General features: G+C 39.5%; 1 protein-coding gene across 2 annotated transcripts in view; it reads left to right on the top strand.

Moving 5' to 3' along the window:
- LOC122553504 (MAPK/MAK/MRK overlapping kinase-like) overlaps window positions 1-19258 on the top strand; it is a 129850-nt gene that overhangs the window by 15014 nt on the left and 95578 nt on the right. The window contains exons 2-4 of one of the 2 annotated variants that reach the window (XM_043697359.1): window positions 4631-4663; window positions 8642-8756; window positions 19020-19109. In XM_043697359.1, coding sequence (XP_043553294.1) covers window positions 4631-4663; window positions 8642-8756; window positions 19020-19109 — 238 coding nt within the window. The remainder of the gene's footprint in view (window positions 1-4630; window positions 4664-8641; window positions 8757-19019; window positions 19110-19258) is intronic. The other variant, XM_043697360.1, reaches the window with a different exon arrangement.

Genomic DNA, 19258 nt, shown 5'->3' on the forward strand with positions numbered 1-19258 from the left:
ATATCCTACGAAGAGGCAGTCATAGCTGGGGCCCATGCGGGTGCCCATGGCTACTCCTTTTGTTTGGAGGAAGTGGGAGGATTGGAAAGAGATTCCGTGTTGATTCGGTCGCCTGAGATAGAAATAGAGAGGTCGAGGAAGGGGAGGGAGGAATGTGAGACTGTCCAGGTGAATTTGAGGTCGGGTTGGAAGGTGTTGGTGAAGTGGATGAACTGTTCAACCTCCTCGTGGGAGCACGAGGCGGCGCCGGTACAGTCATCGATGTAGCGGAGGAAAAGGTGGGGGGTGGGGCCAGTGTAGTTGCGGAAGATGGACTGTTCCACATATCCTACGAAGAGGCAGGCATAGCTGGGGCCCATGCGGGTGCCCATGGCTACTCCTTTCGTTTGGAGGAAGTGGGAGGAATGGAAAGAGAAGTTGTTCAGGGTGAGGACCCATGGAGCATGTCCTAAGATGTTGGAGCCCAGTTTCCAAATTTTGGCATACCAGCGAGCTGAATCTGTCAGGTCTTCACTTTGACAAAACCTGACAAGAAATCCAATGTCTAGCTCATTTGGTGAGTTCGGAATTTTAGAAACCTGAATATTAAAAAGACGACTGTAATCACTGTTTTCAAGCAGCTTGGCATGTATTACTATACCAAAGGTACTCTATAAATGCAAGTTGTAATATTAGGTCATAAGAAATTAGAGTAGACTGGCCCAAACACATTCAAAAAGATATGCCTGATCTGACTGGAGCCTGAACTCCACATTCCTGCTGAGTTTACACCCCATAACTTTTGACTACTTTGTTGATATGAAATGTCTAGGAAGCCTTGAATGCATTCAATAACATAGATGAAGGAGCTTCATCCAAATTTAGTGATAATACTAAGATGAGAAGGAAAGCAAGTTGTGGGGAAGAGACAAATTGTCTGCAAATTTTGAATGACTGGGAAAAAGATGGCAGGTGGAGTTTGGTTTTATTGCAAGGGTGAATGGAATATAAAAGTAGGGAATTTGTTCTATGTGTGTACAGGTCATTGGTAAGGCCATACTTAGAATATTGTGTACAACTTTGGTCACCTTACATGAGGAGGGGCATACTTGCATTGGAAGCAATTTAGAAAAGATTCAGAGGGTTGATTTCTGATTCTGTGATGAAAGGTTAAGCAGCCAGGTCCTTTTTAATCCTTGAAATTTACCACAATTACAAGTGATCTCATTGAAACATAAAAGATTCTGAAGGTGGTTGACAGGGAGATAATACAGACAATATTTTTCTTCTAGGGGAATCTATAACTAGAGGGCACAGTTTCAAAATAAGAGACCTCCCATTAAAGATTATGAGGAATTTCTTCTCTCAGAGATTCCTTTTATTATTTGGAATTTTCTTGCCCAGCAAGCAGTGAAGTTATATGTCATTGAATATATTTAAAGCTGTGTTAGAATTTGGTTGACCAGAAAGTTCAGAGTTATGGAGGAGCAGATAGGAAAGAGAAGTTAAGGGTGCAACCAGGTCAGCCAGATTTTATTGAATGAGTGAGCTTGAGTTGTCAAATAGTTTATTATACCAAAATGTTATTTCTAAACTGTGCCCCTTAGTTACAGATTCCCCCACGAGGAAAAAGTTATCTGTAAATATACTGTCACATGCTATTTAATTGAGAATTCCAAGATTTTGAAAGAACAAGGACATATCAAAGTTCTGGAAGATACGTTTGGAAATGGTAGTATTCTTTTGCACATGCTGCCCTTCTCCTAGATATTACAGTTTGAGAGGGGCTGCTGAAGAACACCAAATGACTTGGTGCAGTATACCATTACATGGGATACAACACATTTATCGTATTCTGGTGGTGGAGGGAGTGGATGTGTGTCCTGATCAAGGGAACTGCTTTGACCTGAATGGGTTGAGCTTATGTGTTAGAAGTGCATTCATTCAAGCAATTAGAGAATATTCCCTTACAGTCTTAAATTGTGGCTTGTACATATTCAAGATGTTTTGGAAGTAAACTACTGACCTGGTGAGCTATGGTATTTATGTGAGTGGTTCAGCTTTTATAAAAATCAGTTGTAAATCCCAGATGTCGATAGTGTGGGATTTAGCATTGGTAATACCACTGAATGTCAAGGGGCCTTTTTAAAAGATTTTAACATATTTTCTAAATGACCTGCTCAAATGTTATTGTACACCTCTGGAGCAGATAGGACTTGAACCCGGGCCTCCCAGAGCAGGAGTAGGAGCACTACCACTGTGCCACAACAGCTGAGCTGACAGTACCTGACAGTATTCCTAGGCAGTATCCCATCCAAGTACTAACTAGGCATGAGCCTGCTTAGCTTCTGAGATCAAATGATATCGGGCATTTTCAGATCAGTATGGGCATAGGCAACTTTTTAAAACATTTCTCTATTTTATTACTTGTTCAGAGAAGTTATTACACACCTTTGAAACAGATGAGACTTCAACACAGGCCTCCCAGTCCATGGATAGGGACACTTATAAAATCACTGAAGCATCATTGAATTTCTAGCTCAGTTGTTAGCATGCTTGCTTCTGTGTCACAAGGCTCAGGGGTCAAGTCATACTCTAGGGCTGGAGTACAAGTGTCTATGCTTACACTTCACTGCAGAAATGTATGTGCTGCACTACAGGTAGATTGGGTAGCTGCTTGAGTAGATGTAAAAGATCCCATGGCACGACTTTGAGGTCGGGGGATTATCTCCAGTGTGTTGGTTAATATTTATTCTTCAAACAACGACACAAAAAAATTAGATTGTCTTTCATTATCTAAGATGTAATAATTTGGTGTGTGTTTCCTATGCACAAATTGCTTAACATATTTCCAACATTATGGCAGTGATGACAAAACACTACTATAACATTCAAAATTTTTTATGACATTCATTGGATGAGAAAAGCCCCATATAAATGAAAGTTTTCTTTCTCTGGTATTCAGTTGCAAGGGTAACTATGTACATTTAGCCTCCCACAGGCAAAAATTGGGAATTATTCACATGCTGTGTTCACTTAATAAAGATAGTTATTTTAGAAGATCAGCTACTATGTTCTTTAGAAATAAGATCTCCTCACACATAGCAACAGTGATGTGGAACTTCTGAAGAGTATCTAAAGAAAATAATTAAAACTAACAACCAATACCTTCTTATTTTCTATGTACAGTAGTCTGCCTTTATTTTTACACAGAAAATCAATGGGCAGAATCTTATCTCCTTAGAATTTATATTTAGACCAGAACACTTCCAGGTCCAACTCCAACAGTTTGAGATCTGCTTGCCTGCACAATCTTCCTGGAGGTGGCCACTTAACAGGCTGCCTTTAGTAGCCATGTCCAATTCAGATTGGCAAGAAGGCTAGAAATGTAGGAGGGCCAATCAAAGCTCCCAAGATCTGAGCAAAAGGCAGTCTCAACAGGAGAGGTGGACAAAGCTGCTAAAGACAGGTGAGAGACTGAAGGGTACCTCACAAAGGAAGTGACCTCTGAAACATTTTGAATGTATAACAAAAAAACAGTGGTCATGCTATCAAGCCAATGAAATAGAGGTAAATATCTTCAACAATAAATCTACCAAGTTGATAAGATATCAAATCAACTTCACCACCAACAAATTTGTCATCCTCCTGCTGTCAAATGATATGTTCATTTTCATAATGTAGCAGATAATGTATGAAACATATATTACATGCATAATGTATGTATGTCACCACATGCTGACAAATTTGGAGATGGTGGGGTTTTATAATTTTGGAAAGGTGCACATTGGTATGCAGCTACAGCTGTAGCCCTTTGGTCCACACTGAATGGAGGATGGAATTAAAGCAGGCATCATTGGACCCACCCTCTACTTACAACAGGATGCTTTCTCCAGCCATCTACCAGATTTTTGGTGATGGTAGCCTATTGCACCATCATGGAGATGGTGGCATAACCATTCTGCCCTCCCAATTAGCATGTGATTGCCAATAATTGACTACCAGCTTATTTTGGGCAGATATCTATTGCTGTTCCAAATTTATCTTCAATAAGATCACTTGGAGGCAAATCTTATTGTGTATACAACCCAATGTGCACTTTTCCAAAATGACTCCCCTACCTCCAAAGCCATCTCCCTGTGGGTGATAAGATTTTGCACGTGACTTGCTAATATTATGGAAAATAATATCATTTGACAGCAATGTGGTGAGGTTGACTTTATACTTTATTGTAGTAGATTTGCCGTTGAAAATATTTATTATATTTAGTGGAAAATATATCCTGATCACTGTGGCTTGTACTGTTGAAAAATGATGTAATAATAAACTGATATGACTTCATGGACTGACAGTCTGAAAGGTTTGATGTGAATAAATTTAACAGATTTGCCTTCTCAGAGATATTAAAAAAGTTATAACTAAACGCAATAGAGAAGCCAAAAGGGTCTACCACAGAACTGATAATGGACAGAGGTAGATTTAAATACAGTAAAGAATAAGAATGAGAGAGTTCTGCACTTCAAAATACCTTTATTGACTTTTACAAAGCTACTATAAATGGATTTTTTAGGACAAGTGAATCAAAAAATTTTATGGAAGAATTACTTCAGGATCATATTAATAACTACTTTATATAATCTTTTAAATTTAGAGGACCAAAACACCAGGAAACATTGCTTCCCAGGTAAGTACACATATAAGCTTGCTTATGGAATAAAGACAGGGTGTATTTATTTTTAATTCACAACCTTTTTATGTGAATTTCTAACAGTTAAATCAGAGGAATGAACAATATATTGTGCTAATATCGTACAGACTATCTAATGATTTGGAGGTGCCAATGTTGGACTGGGGTGTACAAAGTTAAAAATCACACAACACCAGGTTATAGTGCAACAGGTTTATTTGGAAGCACTAGCTTTCGGAGCGCTACTCCTTCATCAGGTAGTTGTAGAAAATAAGACCGTAAGACACAGAATTTCTAGCAAAAGACTATTTAAGTGAGTGGAAATAATAATCTTAGCTTGTGCCTTGTGACCAGACTTTTCAAACTTCAGGAGAGGAATTACTTGTACGAGAATTTCCAACCTCTGTGTTCCTGTGGCTGTAGAGCTTATATCGCTGGTCCAGTTACATTTCTAATCAATATCAACTCCACGGTAATTGATAGTGGAGAGATTCAACAAGTGAAGTAATGCTGAATCTCAAGAAGAGATGTTAGATTTTCTCTTGATGAAATGGTCATTGCTTTGTATATGGATGACACTAATGTTACTTGACACTTAACCAAAGTCTGAATGTTGCCCAGGTCTTACTGCATGCAGGTACAGTTTTAGTTTCTGAGGAGCTTCAAATGGTACTAATTACTATTCGATCATCAGTGAAAATACCCATTTCTGACATTAGATTGGTGGGAAGTAGCTGAAAATAGTTGTGGACATAGGATTGGGATGAGCGGCCTCCAACAATCTCAAACATGTTCTTTTGTGCCAAATATGACTTCAGTCAAAGGATTTTTTCCGCTCTTTATTCCAATTGTCTTCAATTATGCTATGGCTTCTTGGTACCAACTTCAGAAAAATGTTGTCCAGATGTCAAAGGCAGTCACTCTCAGGTCATTTTTGCAATTCAATTCTTTAGTCTGTGATGACCAAGGTTGACCTGAGTGGCCTTGGCAGAATTCTGACTGAGAATTACTGAGTTGGTTGTTGCTAAGTAATTATTTTGTGATAACAACTGACAACACTTTCACTCATTTTGCTAATAATTGAGAGTAGACTATTGGTTGTATTTTATTTAATGTGCTTTTCATGAGCAGGACCAATCTGGGAATGATTCAATATTGGGTTGATGCCTATGTTGTAGTTTTACAGGAACAGCTTGGCGAAGGGCACAGTTAGTCTGAAACACAAATATTTGAATCATACAGGCGTAAGGACACATGTGGTTGTTGTTGTTCTTGTGTACAGTGTTTTTTTTGGGTTTTTTGGTGATCTCACTTGGTTCTATCCATAGTATATTGTGTCTAAGTCGTCCTCTAAAACTTCACCGGGTTGCCACCTCATTTTAAGTGTGACTAGTGCTGCTCCTGCATGGTGTCCTTCACTCTTCATTGAACTAGGGTTGATCCAGTGACTTGATCACAATAGAGTAACAATACAGGTGTGTCATTAATTGTCAATTATAGTAAAGAGAAATAAATTCTTTGAATATAATTTGCAGTCAGCAATATAGTGTTCATCGTCAGGGACAGATGATCCATTTATCCATAAAATATGCACTAATGTGTCTATTGCAAACAATTTCATACACTGCAGGTTGTGAAAGCCAATTTGGTTAAAACCTACATACCATCACTAATGGGAAAAATATATTTGTTATTGATTGTACTTTGTATTGTTATAACTGTAGAGGGCTATCGGATGGGAGCAAGCAAATCAATTCTACTCCAGGGTCTCTTATGTTGAAGTCTACATTTGAAAATAATTCAGACTGGAATAAAAATTGCCATGTAATTACACCACCCCAAGTTATGAGCAACAGAAGTTGTTGTAAAGATTTGCCAAAGCTGAAAATTCCAAAAGCTGAATAAAGTAACTTCTACACTGTGCTTTCTGCTTTGATTCAAATGAAAGATTGTGAAAGAGTTTTTTTTTCAACACACTTATAGGGGAAACTTGAGTTATATCCAAAAAAAATTAATATCTTCAAAAAATTTCCAGATCATATGTGCTCCATTTGATTTTTTTGAAACTAATCTTCTACATGCCTTTAAGATGTAATTGTTACATTGTAATATTGAATTTAACTTTGTTGAATGTTTTTAAGAGGTTAAACAAGTATAGGTTGCCTGCACCAGACCAATCTTGATTTTGTTGCTTCATGCAATTAGCATAGCGGTCATAAACACTGCAAATTTACTTTTAAAATGGAATCAATGTATACAGATGAAAAGGGTATGGGGGGGGGGGGGGGGGGGGGGATGTAGGACAGGGAAATTAGACTACCATAGACATTTCTTTTGATGCTGGTGCCAAGAATCAGATGATTTTTCTGTATTGTAAAATTGTATGATTTCCATTTTGGAGTCTTGATATTTTTCTTTTGTTCACACATTCCTGAGCAAGAGACTGCTTGAAGGCAAGACTGTGCAAGTTGTGCATTAGTTAAAACACCATTTAAAACTGTATGCTCTAAGTTTAAAAGAGTGCTTTCACTTACATTATATCAATTGGAGTAATCCCATTTTGCGATTCTGTTGCTTTCTCACTCTCCAGGCAGAGAAAGCAAGAGAAACATCATGCGGGTGCCCACAAACCCCACTGATGAGCAGACTTTGAAGAGAGCTGATAAAAAGAGACAGAGAAAGCAAGGTAGAGAAAATGAGGTCATAAGAAAATGCAGGATAGAAAAGGCATTTGAGATAAATAAATAAATGCCACTTTTACACTTTGATATGATCAAGGTTACCGTTTTGGTTCTGTTATCATAGAAAATTTACAACACAAGAAGCCATTTGACCATTCATATCTGTACAGTACTGGTGACAAAAAGCTACCCATCTTTATCAGTATTAGGTTTGAAGCTGACAGATACGGCAATTCAAGTAGACATTTTGAAATAAAGCGAGAGTGTCTGTCTCGACCACCCGTTCCGAATGAGAGTTCCAGGTTCCGAGCACAGTGATCTCAAACATTGAGAAGTTAGGGAAGCAAAGCGATGAAATTGCTCACTAGATCATTTTTGGTGTTAAAAGCTAGCCTTTCAGTTCGTGAAGCATCATTCCATGTGATTTTGGGTACCAAATGCTGTACAATCAGTGGAATGTGAAATCAACTTAACTATAAATAATTCCAGATAAGACGGCTGGATGCCAAAAGCACTAACTATCCAGCAGTAAAAAAAATCCGCTTTCTAAAGGCTGGGCCACTAACTGGAGTAATGGAATCAGTCACGATGCATCACCACATATATAATGAGGCTATCTGAGATGGACTGCTGAACGCGGGGCCCGACCTAATGGTCATGAGGTTGCCGCTTTAAGCTGTGCCGATGCCCTCGGTGTAGGACGGGCGACCAAACCACCCCGGCCATTGTCATTTTTAAAATATTGATCAGTTTTAGAGAAGAACACGTACAAAAGGTTGACTGCTATCCAGTATAAGGATTTAATTTTTGTAAAAAATATGGCTTACAAATTAAGGGCACACTGTCCGTTCACAAAAGAAGGATTCTGCCCCCATCCAAAAGCGGCTCGAGCTGGCAGCAACGGGCAGCTGTGTCCGGTCTCCATGGCAACGATGCGAGATTGCGGCACGCGGCCTGTGGTCAATGCTGCTCGAATTCCCTACCTTCGTTCGCGATGATGTTTCATACTGAAAACTAAATTAGGCATTTAACTTTTGGTTTGTGTCCCTAATTTAAAACCACGAATCGAGTAAGAATGATCACTTTTTAAAAAACTACAAAATTTAACAGTGAGAGCCTGCCATCTTATGCACACCTGGGTTTTTGTGCGAGCCTAATAGCGAGATATGTGAGCCTGGTGTTTGCGAATGGCATGCGATCTACCAGTGTAAATTTCAATCAAACATGGAGTCGTCCACGTCTGCTGTGAGCCAGTAATGCATTTTTTAATCAAGTACTCTTCTTTTGAAAAAAGACTACCGACTAATATCTAAAATAGGCGAAGGGACATTTTCGGAGGTCTGGAAGGCGCAAAGCTTAAAAGATGGAATCTACTACGCTTGTAAAAAGATGAAACAACATGTCGAAAGGTAAATTGATTTTATAATCACCTAATGAAATTACCTTTCTGAGATAACTTAATATGATGTTTTCTTTTAAATCCAAGGAGCTATTTTAGTCGAACTTACCAAGTGCAAGTTATTTGTACTACTTGTTAAAAGCGGTCATTGGAATTTATTCGAATATATTTTAATTACAATGGACCTTGGTTTATCAGCACGAGATTTTAAAAATAATTTTTTTGATACTGACCATTTATGTAGTTCAATGTTGTCACTTTTAACTCGGAGAAAGCAAAAGCTTCCTAAAAACAACCAACTGTACTGTACCATTGGAATTCTCAAGATCAGTCCCAGTATGTCTACCTTGATTCGAAATTTATTTAATCGGGTTGCTGCTGTAGTAAGAAGCTAAGTTAAAATATAACGAATAAAAACCGAAAGAACTACAGATGCTGTGAATCGCACGGTGGTTCAGTGGTTAGCACTGCTGCCTCACAGGTTCGATTCCAGCCTTGGGTGACTGTGTGGAGTTTGCACATTTTCTGCGTGGGTTTCCTCCCACAATCCAAAGATGTGCAGCTCAAGTGAATTGGCCTCGCTAAATTGCCTATAGTGATCACTATGATATCATAGTGATAGGTGCGTTAGTCAGAGGGAAGTCGGCCTGGGTTGGGTTACTTTTGGAGGGGTTGGTATGGACTGGTTGGGCTGAAGGGCCTGTTTCTATACTGTAGGGAGTCTAATCTAACCTAAAATCAGACACATACAAAAAAGAAACTGCTGGAAAAGCTAGCAACATCAGTGGAGAGAAATCAGAGTTAACGTTTCGGTTCGGGTGACCCGTTCTCATAAAATATAACGTGCTATGTAACGACGTCTGTAATGTGACCCTTTTTTTAAAAACAGAAAAAACCCCAATGAACTGCGAATGCCGGAAATCCGAAACAAAAACAGAAAACGTGGCTGGATCCAAACCGTTAACTCTGCATTTTCCCCACGATGTTGACATTGAGTTTTTCCTAGCAGTTTCTATTTTTCTTTACTTTTTTAGTATTCATTGTGGGCTTCACTGGCTGGGCAAACATTTCTCACCCATCCCTAATTTCCCCAGAGGGCAGTTAAGAGTCAACCACCCTTGTGGTCAGATCAGGCAACTTCTTTGCCTAAAAAGAACAAAAACCAGATTCTTTTTCCCAACTATGGCAACAGTTTGATGGGAGCTAGGATCCTGGAAACATGCACGGATTAACAACACGAGGAGCTGCTTTAGAATTTTGGGTTGAAACAGGGAACTAGGTTTTAAAAAATGTAATCCTCATGAAAGGCTCTTGCCTGAAACGTTGATTCCCCTGTTCCTCGGGTGCTGCCTGATCTGCTGTACCTTTCCAGCACCCCACTCTCGACTTAAAACAAGTAGAAATGGAAATTAATATATTGGACAAACTGGGGCTTCATTTGATATACATAATAGTTTAATTGGGCGGCACGGTGGGCGGCACGGTGGCACAGTGGTTAGCACTGCTGCCTCGCAGCGCCAGAGATCCGGGTTCAATTCCCGCCGTGGTTTGTGCTTCGGCGGGGCGGTGTGGACTTGTCGGGCCGAAGGGCCTGTTTCCACACTGTAAAGTAATCTAAAAAAAAAATCTAATCTAATCTAATCTAATTCATCAACTATGTTATCTGCAAATTTAAACTTTTTTTCCCTTCTGAGAACTCAGGAAACAGTATTTGACAAGGGTGGGGAGTTCAATTCCAATGTGGATGAGATGTGGGTTGGGGAAGGGGGGAGGCAATGTGCAAACGTGATCTGGAGATATTGAGATGGTGCATAGTGCAGAATGAACTAACTAGAGATGGAAAATCAATATCAATGGTACAGTAGAGAGTGAATGACATGGTATGAGTAATTTTAGGTGAGTTAGATGTGGTAGACTCAGCATAGATGAACTGAAAAGGGCCTGTTAGTTCTGTCCTAAGCTCACAGCCTTGCTTTGAATGAATTCAGTCTAGTTACTTTTGATATGTTAAGTAAGGTGTTGACAAGGTTCCCCATGGAAGACTGATTAGCAAGGTTAGATCTCACGGAATACAGGGAGAAGTAGCCATTTGGATACAGAGCTAGCTCAAAGGTAGAAGACAGAGGGTAGTGGTGGAGGGTTGTTTTTCAGACTGGAGGCCTGTGACCAGTGGAGTGCCACAAGGATCGGTGCTGGGTCCTCTACTTTTTGTCATTTACATAAATGATTTGGATGTGAGCATAAGAGGTACAGTTAGTAAGTTTGCAGATGACACCAAAATTGGAGGTGTAGTGGACAGCAAAGAGGGTTACCTCAGATTACAACAGGATCTTGACCAGATGGGTCAATGGGCTGATTAGTAGCAGATGGAGTTTAATTCAGATAAATGCGAGGTGCTGCATTTTGGGAAAGCAAATCTTAGCAGGACTTATACACTAAGGTCCTAGAGAGTGTTGCTGAACAAAGAGACCTTGGAGTGCAGGTTCATGCTCCTTGAAAGTGGAGTCACAGGTAGATAGGATAATGAAGAAGGCGTTTGGTATGCTTTCCTTTATTGGTCAGAGTATTGAGTACAGGAGTTGGGAGGTCATGTTGCGGACATTGGTTAGGCCACTGTTGGAATATTGCATGCAATTCTGGTCTCCTTCCTATCAGAAAGATGTTGTGAAATGTGAAAGGATTCAGAAAAGATTTACAAGGGTGTTTCCAGGGTTGGAGGATTTGAGCTATAGGGAGAGGCTGTACTTAATAGTAAAAATAAACTCCCACTCACCCAAAGCTTTTAAATCTCAAGTGTTAATTTCTTCTTAAAATTAACAAGCCTCCACTCAAACCCCATACCAAAGACAGCTAATGTTTTTAGGTTTAAAATTGTTAATCAAGTTGTGAATTCTAAACCCCAGCTGAGATAATTGTAGCTTTTGAAACCCAGCCAAACATTTATAATGACACTATAATACTACTTGATCAATAAAGTGCTTTATTGAAACCTCATGATCAGATGTTAATGTTTTTCTAATCTCCAGCTGATGTCCCATCAGACCATAGAGTCATAGCATGGAAAGAAACCTTTCAGTCTAACTCATCCACGCCAAGTTTCCCAAACTAAATTAGTCCCATTTATAGAGTTGTAAAGATGAACAACACGGAAAAAGATCTTTCGGTCCAACTCGTCCATGCCATCCAAAATATCCTAGCCTAATCTAGTCCCATTTGCAAGCACTTGGCCCATATTCCTCTAAACCCTTCCTATTCATATACCCATCCAGGTGCCTTTTAAATGTTGTAATTGTACATGCCTCCAATGTTTCCTCTGGCAGCTCATTCAATACACGTACCACCCTCTGTGTGAAAAAGTTGCCCATTGGGTCCCTTTTAAATCTTTCCCCTCTCACCCTCAACCTGTGCCTTTTAGTTCTGGACTCCCCCCACCCCAGGAAAAATATCTTGTCTATTTACCCTATTCATGCCCCTCATGATTTTGTAAACCTCTATAAGGTCACCCCTCAGCCTCCGATGCTCCAGGAAAAACAGCCCCCAATCTACTCCCTATAGTTCAAAACCTCCAACCCTAGCAACATCCTTGTAAATCTTTTCTGAATCCTTTCAAGTTTCAGAACATCCTTCAGATAGGAAGGAGACCAGAAGTGTCCTAACCAATGTCCTGTACAGCCACAACATGACCTCCAACTCCTCCCAATGCTCTGACCAATAAAGGAAAGCATGCCAAATGCCTTCTTCACTATCCTATTCACCTGTGACTCCACTTTCAAGGAACTATAAACCTGTACTCCAAGGTCTGCATTTGGCCCATAAGCCTCAACTTTCTTATTCATGTATCTATCTAACTATCTTTCAAATGTTGTAACTATACCTGAATCTAACACTTCCTCTGGAAGTTCATTCCACATATGAACCACCCTCTAGGTTGCTGTTCAGTTTCCTTTTAAATCCTTCTCCTTTCACCTTTCTTTAAAAAAAGACCCTCCAGTTTTTAATTCTCTCACCCTTGGGAAAAGACCTTTGCTGTTCTTGTCTGTGACCCTCATGATTTTATAAGCCTCTGTAAGGTCACTCCTTAACCTGCTACATTCCAGTGAAACTGGTCCCAGCCTATCCAGCCTCTTCTTTATAACTCAAATTTTCTAGTCATGGCATCCTCCTGGTAAATCTTTTTGGAACCCTCTCCAATTTAATAATGTCCTTCTTATGTCAGGGAAACCTGCAAATGGAGAAAGACTGCGGAAAGTTACAAAATAGAATGATTTGGACATCCTTGTACATGCTGAGTAGGAAAGTCTTTCTGTAACTGTAACAGGTGCTGGAGAAATCCCATCTGGAATACTGTGAGCTGTGTTGGTCCCCTTAAGAAAATATATTATTTCACTAGAGTTAGTTCAGAGAAAGTTCACTAGGATGATCCCTGGTGTCAGTGGATGGCTTGAAAAGCAAAGGTTATATACACTGGGACTCTACTCACTGTAGATTAGAAGAATGAGAAATTATCTAATTGAACCATATAGGATTATTAAAGGGCTTGACAGGGTAAATGCTAAGAGGAGGTTTCCCTCATGGGAGAGTCTACGACCAGAGGGACACAGTTTGAGATGAGGAGGAATTTCTTCTCTGAGGGTTGAGAGTCTTTGGGACTCCAGAAAACTGTGGGACAGAGTCCTTATTTATATTTAAAGCTGAAATAAATTCTCGATCATCCAGGGAATCAAATGTTGTGGGGAGCACACAGGAAAGTGGATGTGAAGAATTATCCATGATCCTATCAAATGGTGGAACAGGCTCAAGGTGCCGAACAGTCTACTCATGTTCTTATCTCTTATGTGGTCTTAAGGAATCACAAAAAGCCAAAACTCGAATACAGTGAACAGTAGGGAAAAGAAATGGAATGTTGGCCTTTATTTCAAAGGTGCTTAAGTTTAAAAGCAAGGAGGTTTTTGCTATAACTATTCAAGGCACAAGTCAGACCACAGCTGGAATACTGTGAATAGTTTTGGGCCCTTATCTAAGGAATGATGTACTACCATTGGAGGAAGTCCAGAGAAGGCTCACTATGCTGATACTGGTATGAAAGGTACAGTATAAATGCAAGTCTTGCTTTAGCAGGGAAGGTTAATTCCAGGTTACCATTGATGGTAGTTTTTGGTACGTCACAGAAGCAGTTTAGTGGCATCAAGGTGGCCATGATTCTGAATTTGCTGTTTTAATATTGATTCAGTGCCCAGCTGGGGCTTTTCTTCAGTGTCTTAGTCTCTACTGCTGCTTAGACAATCTGACTAAACAAACAACAGCCACCAGCATCCTGTACATTCTCTCAACAACATCCCCTGCAAGGAAACTTAGAAACACAGTTTAAAGAGGGAGTAAATTCAGTCCTTCACTGATAACAGTCTGTGCTCAGTTATGTTACAGCACAAGCTTCACAGATGTTGCTGAAATATAATTATGTCTAATATTTACAAAGTAAGAATATATTTCACTATAAATTAATTAAAGTTCCCTTTAACAATCTCAGTAACTGTGGTATCTTTGCAGGGGAGAGGTAAAGGTCTATTTAGATTAACCATGACCATTAATGCTCACCAATTATTAATCTGGTTGACTTGAGGATATCTCTTGAAATCATCTTTCACCATTTTACATGATACTCTTGGGGTACCAGCATACTACAGTTGGAAAATTAGCTCTGACTATTGCTCTGCTATTTCTTGTTTGTTATTTTTTCCATTTTGCTAAACAAATTTTAATTCTATTAACTTCATTGACACTATCACAATTTGAGTTGTGATGAATATTGTCAAATGGATAAACAAGCATTTTAGTTCAAGTTGGCCAAGTATTTCTGTGGGTTAGAGGCCATTTGTGCACATATATGATTATAAGAGTCATACAGCACAGAAACAGACCTTCGGTCTAACTCATTCATGTTACCAGGTTTCCTAAATTAAACCCAGTCCCATTTCCTGTGTTTGGCCCATATCCCTCTAACCCTTTCCTATCCATCTACCTGTCCAAATGTCTTTTAAATGCAGTAATTGCACCCTCCACTGCCACTTCCGTTGGCAGTTCATTCCATATATGTACGCCCCTCTCTGTGAAAAATGTTAGTAAGCTCCTCTCTTATATCTTGGCTAGTCACCTAATCTATGCCTCTCACGATTCTGTGAACTTCTGTAAGGTCAGCCCTTAGCCTCCAACAATCCAGGGAATAAAGTCCTAATCGTCCAGCCTCTCCTTATAATGCAAACCTTCCAGTTTGGTAACATATTTGTAAATCTTTTCTGCACCCTTTTCAGTTTAATAACATCCTTCCTATAGCAGGGTGATCAGAATTTTATACAATATTCTAAAAGTGGCCTCATGAATGCCCTGTATTGCTGCAATATGATGTCCCACCTCTTGTACTTGGTAATGTGACGAATGAAGGTAATCATGTGAAATGCCTTTTTCACCAATTTACCTGCAACCTCCCTTTTAAGGAACAATGTACCTGTACCCTGGGTTTCTCTGTTTGACAACACTCCCGAGAGACTTACCATTAACAACGTAAGTCCTGCTGTGGTTTGTCTTATCAAAATACAACACCTTGCATTTATCTGCATTAAACTCCATTTGCCACTCCACGGCCATTGGTCCAGCTGATCAGGATCTTATTGTACTCTTAGATAACCTTCTTCATTGTCCACCAATTTTGGAGTCACCTGCATTCAAAGATCATATAGTGTGGAAAATGATCTGACTACACTGTCATCATAGCTCAATTGCTGCTTCATCAAATCATTTTCCTTTCACTGTTGCTTCACATGATTTTCTCTGTTCATCGCCTATGTCCAACTTCCTCAAAATCACCAGTGTTACACTCAAAAGCAGTTACTGGACATGATGTACCAAACTCCAGGATTCAGTTTGCTAAAATTGCAGTTTTTAATCAAAACTACCTCACTTTCAAAATTCAGATACATGTGTTGCTTTGGGTGTGAGCCTTCTCTGTGTTATGTAGAGTCAAATGATATCCCCAGTCAAAGCCAGTCATTATCAGTTTGCATATCTGTGTGACCTTGTTCAGATCTACATTTAGTTTCAATACATTCCATCAGAAATATCTCTCAAACTCAACAATCAATTCTCTGCAGTCCTCCATCCCAAACTTCCAAAACACCTTGCTCCTAACCATGGGGCTCAAACTGTTTGGGACAAACAGTTCTATCACCTCAAATGATTTGTTATGCACATCTAATTCTGCCTTGAAACAGCTTGTGCAGACAAATAAACAGGAATTGGCTTTTGATAGAAATCTGAAATGGGAACAGGGTCACTTCCAGAGAGTGGCAGGATTACATTGTGTAAGTGGGCAAGGTCAGTGACCTCAGAACCTGGAGAACAGTTCACACAGGGATCTGATTCAAGTTCGCAGCAGACAGCAGTCCGTTGTAGGAATGAATGTCAAAGACAGTCAAAGGTGGTTACATTTCCCTACTCCAATCTCCAGTTTGACCTTATTGTTGTTCACGCACAGGGACTAAAGGTCATTGTGGCCTTGACTGTTCCTGGAGAAGGAGATTGTATGCTTGATATTTATTAGATAGACTGTAACAGTGTTTGGGTCTCCCAAGAGAGGGGCAAAGAGCAAAGCAGCTCACCTTTCTCTGCTTCAATGTGGCTTTTGAATTTCGCTTTTGGATTTCATTTTCTTCAGCCCTAACAATCAGAGGCAGCTCAGTGCCCTCCGTAAAGAGCCTGATTTGGACTTTCTTTTCCTTTGCAAAGCCGCCTTCGAGCCTGAGTGATTATCCATCAGAATAACCGAGCGGTTGCAGTGCTCCAAAAGTCGTTCCCTGATCTTGGTCCTGGAACCGCTGGAGTTTGGAGCTGAATGCTTCTCCTGAGTTCATTCGCTATCAGATTAGATTAGATTAGATTACTTAGATTAGATTAGATTACTTACAGTGTGGAAACAGGCCCTTCGGCCCAACAAGTTTGAACCCGGGTCTCAGGCGCTGTGAGGCAGCAGTGCTAACCACTGTGCCACCGTGCCGTCCAAATCAGTAGCTCTCTAAAACTAAAACTGAACTGCGAGTCCCAACAGTTTCCACACTGGATAAGTTTCTGAAAGCATCAACTTCAATCCCAAAACACAGCAAAACCACAAAGCATTTTCTAAACCAGAAACTATTTTTGTCCAGCTGTAGTCTATGAATTTTTTCCCTCAAGTTTAAAGAGCAAGGAATTGGGAAAACGTCAAATCATAAGATGTATGCAGGTTTATTCTTTAAATACACATTTATTCCATTAATGTGCATTTGCTATACTAACTAGGAGCAGGAGTAGACAATTCAGCTCCTCTGGCTTGCTTCAGTATTCAATACAATTATTGCTAATCTCATCTCAGCCACAACTCCTAGTTATGCCCCATAACCCATCAACCAGTTACTAATGCAAAAATCTGAGTAAATTTACTCAATGCCCTCGCATCCATCAAACTCTGGAATAATGAACACCAGAGGCACAACCCTTTGACAGAAGGAATTTACACTTGTCTGTGTTTCAGATCTGCTATCCCTTATCTTAAAACTCTGACCGTTTATTTTTGATTGCCCCACTAGAGGAAACATCCTCTACATATACATGATCAATCCCCTATAGCATCATATACCTCAATTGGATCTCCTTTTATTCTTCCAAATTCCAGAAAGTGTACAATTAAACCTTATAAAATATTCCCAAGACAAAATACCTTACCTCTAAATTCAACCTATTGAATCTCCTCCAGTACCTCAAATGCAACTACATCCTTCAAGGGGACCAAAGCTTCATGTAATCTTCCAGATACAGTCTCACTAATGCTTCATACAATTCCAGTAACATTTGTCTACTTTAACATCTATTCCTTTAGCAATGAATGCCAAAATTCTGTTTTCCTTTTATTACCTGCGTTCTAGTTTTTGGCAATTTGTGCATAAAGACATCCAGATCCCTCTGCACTTAAGCACCGATTTGTTTCTTTCCACTTAGATAATAAGTTTCCTTTCTATTCTTCTGACCAAAATGGGGAACCTCACTTATTGACAGCAAGTCCCTTGCAAAAGCTAAAATAGGGTCTTCTGAACTCCGAGTCAAAGTGCCTGCTGATCTTGGGTTTCCTACCTGTTGGAGTTGGGTACTGTCATATTTGCCTTGATGCTTTGTGGCATCTTTCCAACTCCATGAAAATATACCTCCTAATGTCTAGGCTATGAGGTCAATGATGCAGTAGGTTTTCCATATGCTGAAATATGCAGCAACTAACTTGTTTTTCTGCGTTTTTGTTTTAACGCCTTCCACAGGTCAAGTCCCAAGCTCTTCTTACTAGCCTCCAGTTCCCTGCCTTTCAGTCCTGACTCCCTTCAAGTTGGAGAACCAGTGCTGAGTCACAACATCCTCTAGACCTTTCTAATCACACTTATGTTGGCTAACTTTGTAATGACAGGATTCAGTCAGAACTGATGCAAAATAAATTTACTCATTTACTTCACTCCCAGTTGCTGTTGTGAGAAGTTGAATACAGCAGAGTAATGGAGGATGTTATCAAAACTGTGCTGATTTTACTAAATCTGGACTTTGACCGCCCTCATTGCCACCACTCTCATCAGTTCTTTGATTTATTTAGCTGGCAGTGGACTGGAGGATTTGTAATTTTCTTCCTAATCGGTATGGTTCAGTTTCAAACCAGATCTTTAAAAAAAATCACAGAACCAATAATTAGAAAAAACAAAAATCAAGTCTTTTTTTCTGGGTGAATGGTTTCCAAATCTATAGAATATAATACACAAGAGTGTAGTGGACGCTGGGACGTTGCATAAATTTGAGGAGATAGATTTTTAATTAGTCATGGGTTGAAGAGTTATAGGAAGCAAGCACAAGAGTTGAGGTGAGATGAAACCAGCTATGATAGTATCAAGTGGCGTAGCAGGTGTGAGGGACTGCTGATTGGCTAACACCTGCTCCTAGTTCTTAAGTGAACATCTGTATCAAATTTTATTTAGTGGTATGCAGTACAGTAGGCAGTAGGTATGCTGTCACTTGTAACTAGTATAAAAAGTTTAAAGTGCAGTGATTGTTTTTCTTTTACAAAGGAAATGAGACATTGAAACTCTTTAAAAACATGAAAAAGTTCAAATAGAATTTGAGGTTCAGTTGAAACTTATAAACTGTAATTTCATGCTATCTGATGATTTAAAAAAAACACCCAGATAATCATGTCTTGTTCAAATTTTGTGATCAGCATGGAGCAAGTGAACAACCTACGTGAAATTCAAGCAATGCGCAGACTGAGTTTACATCCTAATATTCTTCAGTTACATGAAGTGGCCTAGTAAGTGTTGCTTCATTGCATATTATAATTAAATATATTCATGAACAAGAATTATATACCTTCCTTTGACCCGCTAAGCAAAAATGTCTGAACCTGAGGAATGTTTTGCATTTATGATTTATAGAATCAGTAAATAGCCTCTGTTTTAA

Source organism: Chiloscyllium plagiosum, chromosome 10, assembly GCF_004010195.1.
Source record: "Chiloscyllium plagiosum isolate BGI_BamShark_2017 chromosome 10, ASM401019v2, whole genome shotgun sequence".
Taxonomy (NCBI): Eukaryota; Metazoa; Chordata; class Chondrichthyes; order Orectolobiformes; family Hemiscylliidae; genus Chiloscyllium; species Chiloscyllium plagiosum.